General features: G+C 38.2%; 2 protein-coding genes across 13 annotated transcripts; one reads left to right on the plus strand and one right to left on the minus strand.

The window, feature by feature from the left end:
* The first annotated feature begins 248 nt into the window (after positions 1-248).
* Positions 249-10,903, plus strand: LOC144631283 (histamine H2 receptor-like). Of its 12 annotated transcripts, none has more exons than XM_078489675.1 (4): positions 249-341; positions 2,713-2,819; positions 3,173-3,287; positions 8,834-10,903. In XM_078489675.1, the coding sequence occupies exon 4, from the start codon at positions 9,018-9,020 to the stop codon at positions 9,963-9,965; it is 948 nt and encodes a 315-aa protein (XP_078345801.1). In that variant the 5' UTR covers positions 249-341; positions 2,713-2,819; positions 3,173-3,287; positions 8,834-9,017; the 3' UTR covers positions 9,966-10,903. The 12 variants fall into 12 exon arrangements, with proteins under 12 accessions (XP_078345801.1, XP_078345804.1, XP_078345800.1 ...); XM_078489678.1 differs by having other exon boundaries at positions 8,877-10,903; XM_078489680.1 differs by lacking the exon at positions 249-341 and adding an exon at positions 1,124-1,205.
* Positions 1,270-4,154, minus strand: LOC144631285 (uncharacterized). Its single transcript, XM_078489686.1, has 2 exons — positions 3,855-4,154; positions 1,270-1,950 (listed from the first exon to the last, which is right to left on the minus strand). Exons 1-2 carry the CDS (start codon positions 3,910-3,912, stop codon positions 1,601-1,603), a joined length of 408 nt encoding a protein of 135 aa, XP_078345812.1. The 5' UTR covers positions 3,913-4,154; the 3' UTR covers positions 1,270-1,600.
* Positions 10,904-11,266: the final 363 nt, after the last annotated feature.

Here is an 11,266-nt window from a genome sequence, read left to right on the forward strand (position 1 = left end):
TGACTTTTGACTTCGAGAGTTAAGTTTTTTTGACACGCGTTAAATTTCATCAATCTTTTCATGGTTTCTCTCAACTAAACGTCTCCTTTTTTTCTTTATGCGTTTAAAGGAAAGCACTGTTTTTTTGGACACCACTTTCAAATAATGAATGCGCGCAGCCGTGCAAATTCGTTCCCAGCGCCTGGAAACAAGGTTACATGAAGCGCGCGCTTCTAAAGTTCATCACAATAGGAAATACGTCACAAGAGCTGATACGTTTTCTAACGGTTGGACGACATACAAGCAACCAAAATATCTCGATTCTAACGCTCTAGTGTTGTACCACCCTGAAACTCCAATATGTACTACGATTTCCAGTTGAGTACGACGCGAACAAAGTTTGGTGACGAAGTTTCAACATAACAACGGCATTGTTGTCAAGGGCAAACTTCTCTGTTTCCATTGGTAACTTGTCGTTACAGGTACTGACCGCCAAAGTTATTTTATACAAGGAGGACCTCTCGGGAAACAGGGCAATTTTTTGATTGGCTAATTTCGATCCAAGATGGCGTCAGTTTTAATTGAGCAATTTTTTGATTGGCTAATATTTTGAAATTTCGATCCGAAATAGTGTTAGCTTTTGTCAGCTTTACGAAACGCTAAATGTTCTTCATTTCAGTTCGCGAATTATTCATTTTGCACTTGAGAAAGATATATTATTTAAAAGCTGAAGGAATTCTTAAAGCTGCTAGAAAATCCCTGGAGTTGGAAAACGATAAAATTTCAGTTGAACAGTAACTCTAACGAGGAAGGTAAAGTGACGCACGTTAAACATAACGTCAACTCTCAACACAGATCTGTTACCGTCGATATAAAACAGCTAAGGCATAATATATTTCGTTATTTGTTTCTTTTATCGTTGTCTCTGTGTATATATTTTTTATTTGAAAGCGTAATAAAGTGTTGCTGACGATATTTGTAGTGTTTTTATTTATTTAAGCATCGAGATTGTCGAGCAAGGCAGTTACAAAAACAAATTTGTTACCAATGGTAACAGAGAAGTTTGCCCTTGACAACAATGCCGTTGTTATGTTGAAACTTCGTCACCAAACTTTGTTCGCGTCGTACTCAACTGGAAATCGTAGTAAGTGTTATACTCGATTATACTGTACATTTTTTTTTTGGGCTTTCGTTGCTCTTGGTGGTCCACGCACTACACATGGCAGGTAAAGATTTATATCCAAACCAGTCAACTGCCAGTAAATTAACGGATACCAGATTAATAATTCCTCACTGTCCAGCTAGCTTTTATTTTTAAAATACGTTTTTAGTGCCACGTCTGCTAGACGTCTGCCAGATTTGCTTGCGGTTAGCTTTTACTTGTTAGTAAGGGCAGCAATTTTATAAAAATGATAACCGTATCACCAGCGTAGTCATGACTACTTTTGTTTACGCCATTTTGCACGTGCATTTAGACAGTTGTTTTCCCTATATATAGCGCGAGTCCCTTAAAAGTAGGGAAAGCCTATTATTTTACATATGGTTAGCTGACCACAAAAAGGAATTGCAAATGACATTTAAAGGTCTAAGATGTCACACGTACACAAGTAAAAGTAATTATCTACCAGTTTCGACCATTTAAAAATAAAACAATGCAAGTTAGGGTAACCAGGTCCGCGATCTTAATGAAAGGGCGGGCACTGTTGTTGCACAGATCTTCAGCACAGCACTTGTAATCACACGTTGCTTCGTTGTTATCTTTGCACGGAGCTGTGGCGGTTTCACATGAAGCTGCAGTTGTACATCCTCGGTAAAACGTCTCTACTTCTCCGTGCCTTGTCTCGTTTGATTTGTAGGAAAAGCTCGCCGTTACGCACCTATCGCTGGAGCTACCACAGCGTACGGGATTGTTAGCGCTGCATTCTATGTTCTTGTACATGTTAACGCACGAGTAACATTGTAGGGATTGAGCTGTGGGAAGATATAAAAAACAAAAGGTTATGAAACGGTTATCTAATTATACAATAATTACTGTGTGACCTGATTGGTTATTTGGATCGTGCAGTTTGGCAAACAAGTGCACTTTTGAGACTGAACTAGATGAATTACAGGAGATTCATGTTGCCCCCGAATAGAGAGCCTGCTCGCAGGCTAGACCGTTTCGAACCGTTTGTACTGCTGACAAGACCTATCCGCCAATTTCCAACTGGGCTTTATATAATTTTGCCCTTAACTCGAGATTATTACTTTTCTCCTTATTTTAGTCGGTAATGATTAGGTCGTTCCTTTTCAAAGCGTGTTTGTTTGATTTTATATTCTTTGTTTATTTGAAAATACTGATGATAAGTGCATAGTTGTGTACTCTTGTTGGTATTTTGCTAAATAGACTGAAATGTTAGTCACTTCCTCGCGGTGTCGCAGCCAAACCCCACCAAGAATTTCAATACAGGGCGCCACAAGATAAGATAAGATAAGATAAGAACTTTATTCATCTGTCAAACTTAAAATGCCGAGGGAAGGCCCTTCTACTAATAGGGGACACTTCAAAAATATTTAACTAGGACCATTAGGCTATAATCTAATATAGAAATACAGAATACAAACTTCTTTCTCTAACTGAGCTTATTATACACTAACAAGTTTAAAAGAGAGATCATTTAAGCTAATTATTGCATAGATGGCAACCGTTACAACCTGAACCATCATCCATTAATGTGATTATGTCTCTTTCAGAGTATGTGTCCCTTGAAGAGTATTTTACATGATTTATCATCTTTGGAGAGTTTATTCCACAGTCAGTTTGGCCCTAGATATTTGAGGGAGTGTTTCCCATATTAAAGGTACGGTATTAAACCTTGGTAAAATGAAATCAGTTCGTCTCAAATGGTAAGATGTTTCGTGAATAATACACAAAATCAAACACAACAATATCAAATGTAGCAATATCACACACAATATCAAAGACAGTAAGACAATGATGAATTTTCTCTAAAACTTGATCAGTAACTTAATGACTGAGCCGTTATTTCACCCAGCCCGTGAAATCAACTCAGTTCTTTAAGTAAAGAGGATTGCCATTCAATTTCCTTCTTTCTCTTTTCAACCATAAAAATCTTTCATGAACACTTATTTTATTACCCCGGAATGAAGAAGCTGACTTTTGCAGCGGCAATTTGTTAAATTTCCTTTTCAGTGTCGACAGGAGAGGATGATGTGTTTTTTTAGAACCCTTTTGTTATTTTTTTTTTTTTCCAAAAACTTTTGTAAAAAAGCCATTTCCTCTTTCTAAGTCAGAGAGCAACTGATGCGTGAGTCACTATAATGACTGTTTTTCTTATGCTAATATACCATATACTGATATTATAAAAGTGTGGTTGTTTAAACTTTTCAGTGGCACCTTATGAAGGATTTGTTTTCGAACCTAAAGCCGTTCAATAAAATCGTAGCACGCATTCTGCCATTCGAATTCTCACAATAAATCAGTTGAAAAAAGTTATTTTAGCGAATCTACTTTATGTCTAGTGGAAAATGAGTTATATAGTGGAATATCAACCACATCAAGAGAAATAAAACAACTTCCGTCAAAAAATCTGAAATATTGCCAAATTTCAGCTGAACTTTCTTAATCTTTGGAATGTCCCATTTGAGTCTGGAACGTGCTTAAATTTTAATAGAATTTTAAAGTTAGCTTCGTCTCGTGACTGCCAATCTAACACACTGTGTGCCGGTTAATTAACAATTGCATGCAAGAACTGCACTATATTCGATTCTGGACACGAAAGTTTTACAACGCATGTGATGACTTGAAAGAGAAATGTTCATCTACGTCTTCGAGGACAAATAACAGGAAAGAAATTATAACAACTGATACATACCGACATTAAAAAGTGTTAGCGTGAAGAAGGCTTTCACGATAATGGCTTGAGTTTTCATGATGTAAAGTTCACAACCTTTCTTCAGCAGGCTCTTCAGCAAACTGATATTAGTATCATTCTTGGAATAACGTTCACGTCACGTCACTAGCGCTCAACCTGTAACGATAACGCATACAGACTAGCTGTCACATTCTTTGATATAGGTTGAAAACTGAAAACAAAGGGGATAGTAAAATGAATTTTCTTTCTGTTGTGGTGTATATCAGGTGAAAGTTAATCAATATTAATCAGTCAATTTGTTTAAAAAATAGGTCCGCACGATGTGGGTGCAGAGTGAAGAGCTCGTACGAGAGCGAAGAGGAGAGGACAGCAGGAAGAAAGGGGGAGGGAGGGACGAGAGACGGAGCCGACAGAGCGGGGAGGGGGGGCGGGGGACAGGGGAGGGGAGAGAGGGGGAGGGGAGAGGGGGAGGAGTAGGGGGGGGGGCGGGCGGGGCGGCGGGGGGGGGGGAGGCGAAGAAGGAGGGAGGGGAGGGAGGAAGGAGGGGCGAGGACGGGCGGGCTGGCGGCGCACTAGACACAAAAACGAAGCGTATAAAAATAATGCTAAGAAAACATGTTGTTGAAACTGAATTACTCAAAATTAAGTTCACTGAAATCCTCAGGCTCCAGATGCATCTGAAAACCAAATTACTTCTGAATATCCACTGCTAATTAACATGCCTTTTAAATACAATGGTAGAAAAAAGCAGAAATGATCGCCCATTTCTACAAATGATAATACATTTTAAGTTTTCAGTTTTTTTTGTACTGCGCATTTGATTGCAGCTGGAAAACCGCAATATTTTGCCATTCCAATTCATTTATTATGACACCACAAATATGGCGCCAGAGTGGAAACTTGCAGTGATCAAGTTTACAATCTATGACGTATGGCTCGCTTTTTTTAAAGAGAGTTATATATTTGATCAGTTTATTCACTTTCGTAGAAACCTCATTCATTAATCACACAAAATTTATTCAAGAGCGTTTCTGCCCTCCTCGCTTCAAAGGCTTTCACTATTGTAACCAAGAAACGAGAACAGTGCACGCAGGGAGTGACGGGAAAGAGTGAGTTGCGATTTCTCTCTTCCCGTCGTCCTCTACGATTCCCAGTCCTCCTCTCGTTCCACTATTCAAGCAATACAAAATAAAGACAGAATGATAGGACAACTCTGTTTGCTCCCTTTAGTTTCGAAAAAGCCTCAGTAATTCATGTGAAGGCTTAGTCACGTTCCCAGATTTGTTGTGGGAACGAGATAAATGAGAGCTTTGAGATTAGCACACGACTTGGAAAGAAACTTATTCCTTTTTATACACGCATTTTTTGACGAATTAAACTGGTTATATTTAGTCTTAAATAATTGAATTATCCTTCCTGTTTTTAATATGAACTTGTCACGTTCGTTCGAAGTAATTTTAATAATCTAAATGATGAATAAAATGAATAATAAACAAATTTCACCAAGGTGTCAAAGCTCCCATATTAAAGTGGCTTCACTGAATGCTATTGGAAATTATAAGAAGGTAGTTCCAATTGGGTAGCCCGAGAATGCGACAATCCCAAATCAATTTTTTTAGGTATGTTCTCCATCGATTGAATTTGTTTTGAAGGGAAAAATTGCTAATTAATGATCAGTTCATGTAATTTGCGTACAAAATTGCAGATAAACTGTAAAATTACCAAGTGAAAATTAAATTAGGAAGTAATTTGCCCACTACTCAATTAGATTTCCAATCATCTTGGGTGTTGTTTGTAATAGCTTAAGACAATCTGCTTAACAGTGATCGGAAGATGTTCAAAATAGCATGAAGCCCTAGACACAAACAAATTCACTACTAGACAGAAAGTAATTTACTGTAAAATTTAATTTCTCATTTCCTCACTTTTTTTAAAAAAAACCTTGTCGTTTGTTCAGTTCAACAGCGCTAGCTGAAGATGGCATGAACTGTGTAAATTGTGCTTTGTCGGTTAAAATTGCAGCCTATTTGCCACTGACTTGTTAGTTAATACGCGTTCAGTACTATTTTAAGGCTCTTTAACATGACACAAGCCAGTAGTTATTTTCCTGTTTTGCGGCTTATCTATACACAGCTAAACAAAGCAATTGCAAGCGCCCTAATGGGCTTAAACCTTAATTCAAAAGAAGCGACACGGAACCATAACTTGTTTGAAAAACGTCAAATTATAAAATGAGTTTATGAGGAAGCTCGATTATTCAGTATAGACATAAAAAATAAGCCCCATACGCGAGACCAATGGGCAGTCTTTATTTCTTTCAGTTTAATTATTATTTAAACCACCAAAGGCGGGTATGAAAAAAAAAAAACATTTCTTTGAAAGTTTGCCAGCAGGAGGCGTTGTTATGAGGTAGAAGTGTTTATAGCGATTGGGTTTGTACACCTGTCATTTAGCTGGTGTCTGTGCAACTGAAAACTCCTCATATTATCTGAGAAAACCACCGGCATATACATGAAGACGAGAAAGGCGTCTGAATAGCGCGTGAGTATGCTATTTAAGTTCTATTCTTCTGCTATTTGCAAAACTGCCAATATACGCGCATTCAGTACTCCTTGCTGGATAGAAATTATTTTGGATTTTATTTATGATCATACAACATGTGCTGTCTTAATTCGGCTTTATAGATCTTAATTTTTGTCATTTCTATTTATTATCGAAGTTAAACAAGGAGTGGAGCTGTAAATTATTTGAATTTGATTAAGTATTCTAAATCCCCTATTTTACTATGTGCAAATTTTAACTTTACTTCAAATCCAGGTTGAAATTCATTTTGAAATTGACATATGCCTCAAACTCTTATCGTAAGCCTTCAGCCATATTTCGATATATACTGTATGGTAGGAGAACTTTCATGATTAATAATTTTAAATGATTTCAATTTAGAGAGTGACTAGAGACAGTGAGCTTTTGAATAATCATGTTGGATATCTAGCCCGAAGGCCAAACGAGGGAGGTTCAAATTGTATTAATGGTGGGAGAGAGGGTGGGGGCGATTTTTCTATGATATTTTCATGTAAAGATTATCAAATGTCAACAGTGCAACTCAACTCTCTCAGTGCACATAACAGACCGTAGAACATCAGGGTATAATACTAACAGCAGCCATTTTGCAACATACCACAGCTCTGTCGGTAAGGAAAAATGTTTAGTCTGGCAAACTTCGCCGGCAAAAACCGCACAATCATTATTATGGACAATTTCGGGGGAAAAAAGAAAATACCCGCAAAAATTACTCTGTGCTATTGTTATCAGTTTTATGGTGAAAACAATAAACTTCTTACTGGCTACATCACATTTAAAAAGAGCTTAACCTCAAGCTTAAGTCCGCTAATTTGGTTTGGAGAAACCCCTTTATTTAAGAGGACATTATTGCCGAGTATTTACTCAGAGCTTTAACAACAGTCGGATCAAAAAAATTTTCCATCCACCTTTTCAAGTAATAAAAGCCTCCCTCACACCCGTTTTGACTATAGTTAGTATACTACCACACTTGAGTATTTTTAACCACTGAAAGGCGTACGGTTCTTAAGGAAGTTATTGCGATTTAGCGTCATTTTCCGCGCCGTTTAAATTACCTTAAAATAATAGTTTGTTAGGAGAAAACGCCAACGAAGAAAATAACAAACGAAAAATGAAAGGAAAAAGGATTGTTTCGGCGGTCGAAGATTGAGACGGTTTTTGAAAATGTTGGGATAAACTTTTCAAGAAACGTCATCGCTGAATTTGGTTGAACATCAATTTGAATTTCGCCATGTACTCTTACGTACTTTCTCACGTGAGTACCCAGAAGACACGGCTCAAGTAGGAGAGGGGAGAGAGTGACGAGCCCGAAGAGCGGACCACAGAGGGGAGCGGATGGTGGGAGGAACCGGGAGAGGGCGGACAGTGACGGCGACGCGTGGGGCGGGAGGGGGGGGGGCGCGCATGCCACGGAGCCCTTAAAAGCCTAGGCTCAAGCCTGGGTCAGGCTCAACACAACTGTTTAAAAATGGTGGGAAAAAACTGTCAAATGATAAATATACAACATACGTGTTTTCTGTCTGTTTTGAAAAACGTTTATTGTGTCGCCTGATAATGTTTAATGATTATCAATCATACGATCTTCAAATAACGTTTTTCCCTTTTATTCAAAAAAATTCAAATTTTGATAGATGCCAATCACATTTCCCCTATACATGTATTAAGACAACAACAGTCTGAGAGCATTACTACTGACACAACTTTTCCACCAGAGCAGAAGTTTTACATGAAATGTCACTTCGGATTTATCCTGTTAGAGGTTTTTGGATTCGTGTGGCATTTAAACTGATTCCATTGTTCACACTAAAGCGGTGAATCCGGAGAAAGAACGGAGCACCTGCGTTTGTGTGAATACGACAAAACTGTTCCGGTATCACAATGTGAACTTTTCCCTTGGCGTAAACGGCTTTTCAGGGCTCCATGATACCGTTTTTACTGTTTCTACTCGCACTTCCACTAAAACTCTATATGAGACGGACTGCATGTAGTTTTCATGATATTTTTAGCTGCATTTTCTGTAATTCTTCTCTGTGAACAATCCATGCGGTTTTTTTTAAGACGAAAATATTAAGTCACCCTGGACTGTTTTTTGATTGGCTAAAGGAATAAAATTGTTTCGAGTGAGTCGATTTATAACGTGACATCGCATATTTTAGAATAAGGAGAGATATTAACATAAAAAAGCCATATTGCATTAGCGGTCGAAACTTTTCAGCTGTTTTTAAGTTAGGGAACCACCAAACACTGATTCAAACAGGAACTCAGTATCATCGGCAAACTTTTGTACGGTACGTTTGAGTGAAAATTAAAAAACAGATGCATCGTTTAGTTTTGCGCAGTTATATGTGTTGCTTTTTTTATTCAAACTATGATTAAAATTTATAATTCTTCTATTTCAGTGGTCGGTTCACCGGCTTGGATTAAACGTTTTACTTTCCTCAGTCTTGTGCCAGGTGAAGTCGCCGGGAGGGAAACCACAGTCAGACATGATAAGTTTGTTCCGGCTCTGCACTTGTGACGCGGATGCGCTAAAATCTCACAAGTAAACGTCGGCGACAGAAAATAGCTAATTCTTCCCACGTCATGGCAGAACAGAGCTTCAGCAACTCTTCTGCTGCTTCAAAGTTGTTCAACGCTCTCCTGATATCATACGTAGGAAACTCCGTTCTCAATGTACTGCTTTCGTTTACGGCTACGTTTGGAAACATCGTGATCGGCATTTCTCTCCGCAAGATTTCTTCGCTTCATGCTCCGTCTAAAGCTTTGTATTTGGGCTTAGCTCTGTCTGATCTTGGTGTTGGTTTAATCGGCCATCCGTTGTACCTGGCATATCTTTTAGCCGAGATGAATTCGAAAGGTGAATCAAGCAACTTTTACAAAGCACTCTACGCCACTCATAACGTTTTGTCGGTGTTTTTGTGCGCAGTTTCGCTGTTGACAATGACAGCCATTAGTGTGGATCGTCTTCTCGCATTGCGCTTGAAATTCAGATACAGAGAAACTGTGACGCTACGGCGAGTAACTATGACTCTTGTATTTTCATACATTTTAAGCGCGGTCATGTCATCAGCCTACTTTTGGAATTACCCTCTCTATCTGGGTGCAACTTACGGCGGAATTTTTCTCTGCGCGCTTATCTCTTCAATATGCTGTATTCTGGTTTACAGCTCGATTCGCAAGCAAAGCACAAGGCAGGTTTTTCACCAAACAGACCGTAATCTACCATCTTTAAGAGAACATAAAAGGAATACAGAAGACTATTGCTTCAATATGGCGTCATACAAAAGGTCTTTCTACAGCACTCTTTATGTGTATGCCTCTCTTTCTATCTGTTACCTCCCGTATGTTTGCCTGAAGATTATTGGCAGATACACCGGCTGGGACGATAATCTTTCAGCAGCGTTTTACTGGTGTGGAACTCTAGTTTTGTTCAACTCCTCTCTGAATCCTCTATTGTACTGCTGGAGAATTCAAGGGATCAGACAAGCTGCCAAAGACACCTTAAAAAGTATATTTTGCTGTTTAAAATAATTTGAGGAGGAAATGCTTAAATATGGTTAACGGCGAAGTAGTTTAAACAGTTGGCCATTTAGTGGGAAGCTAATGAAGATTTGGTTCAGTGTAAATCTGAGGAAAGTTTTATTTTACAACATGAGTTAGGGTTGAGCAAAACATAAAAAATGGATGCGACAGGATTAATTAAAACTGTCACAGCTAACCGACTGAAGATAAATTAAGGCAACCATTGTGTTAATTAAAATAATAAAGAAAACAATTATTAAAAAATGACAAATGAGGATCAAAACAATTGGACTCCAACTGTCAAAACCCTTTTAACCAGCTCAAACAGATTTCTTTTAATTTTAGCTCAAGAATGCAGTAGTGATGTATGAAGACTAACTGAACCCGTTGCAAGAAACAGACTACATTTCTTTGTGTTTGGAGGAATTTTTTTAATATCATTTGTTTTTAATTATTAAATGAAATGCATTTGTATGCAAAAACACTAGTTACATCGAAACACATAAGTGTGGGTCGAACGAGTTTGGAAATATCGTTCTCAAACTCATAAACAATTCATCAAGATAAAACAAAGAAAATCGTAACCGTGAAGGTTTGGATACCCGATCTTAATTAGCATAGAGTTTTACGATTTTATTTCTCCGTTTACTCTTTACTTTTTGTTTCGATTGAAAAGATGTATCAAACACTCACGACAGTGTTTCATCGGCTATCCAAGCACCTTGAATTTCGTCAAAAGTACTCCGATGCGCGTCGTATTTTCAACTGCATGTCTTCTCGATGTTTGGATATCCCGATGGAACACTGTCTTGTGTTTGACATATTACTTCAAGAAAACTGAGTTGCATCTAAAAGACTCTTTATCGTGTACATGTCAACGAAATTTGGCTAATTGAAAACTGGCACCTGGAAAACTCCATGGTGTATTACTTTTTATACCATGCCATAGAAAATACAGCCAATCAGAATACAGGAAAGCCGTGTATATTCGACGGTATTCAACCCAACCTTCCCATCGTGCGCTGCGAGACCGAGTAGTAGCGTACTCATAAATAGTATACACACCCGACTAGGTTCCCCTTGTCACTTTTTTCTGTAACACCCGCCTAAGGCTCGGACGAGAAGGCGGGATCCAAGAACCCCAGGCAAACAGAGAACCCGAAAGCGTTGCATAACTAGTATGCATATTATTAAGAGAGCACAAAGAGAAGTATTATTAGTTGACTGACTGCAAGTGATGGTCCAATTAATAGGTTTGAGGCTGTTTTTTTTAAAATACATATTGTCTCAAGTATTGTCCGAAATCCCTA

The sequence above is a fragment of the Oculina patagonica genome, chromosome 12, assembly GCF_052425735.1.
Source record: "Oculina patagonica isolate OP01 chromosome 12, crgOcupat, whole genome shotgun sequence".
Classification (NCBI taxonomy): Eukaryota; Metazoa; Cnidaria; class Anthozoa; order Scleractinia; family Oculinidae; genus Oculina; species Oculina patagonica.

Bases quoted from the DNA above. Each gene is read 5' to 3' on its own strand.
- LOC144631283 (XM_078489675.1), top strand. From the start codon at position 9,018: ATGGCAGAACAGAGCTTCAGCAACTCTTCTGCTGCTTCAAAGTTGTTC.
- LOC144631285 (XM_078489686.1), bottom strand. From the start codon at position 3,912: ATGAAAACTCAAGCCATTATCGTGAAAGCCTTCTTCACGCTAACACTT. The intron at 1,951-3,854 runs GTATGTATCAGT...ATCTTCCCACAG, and splicing joins GCTAACACTTTTTAATGTCG to CTCAATCCCTACAATGTTAC.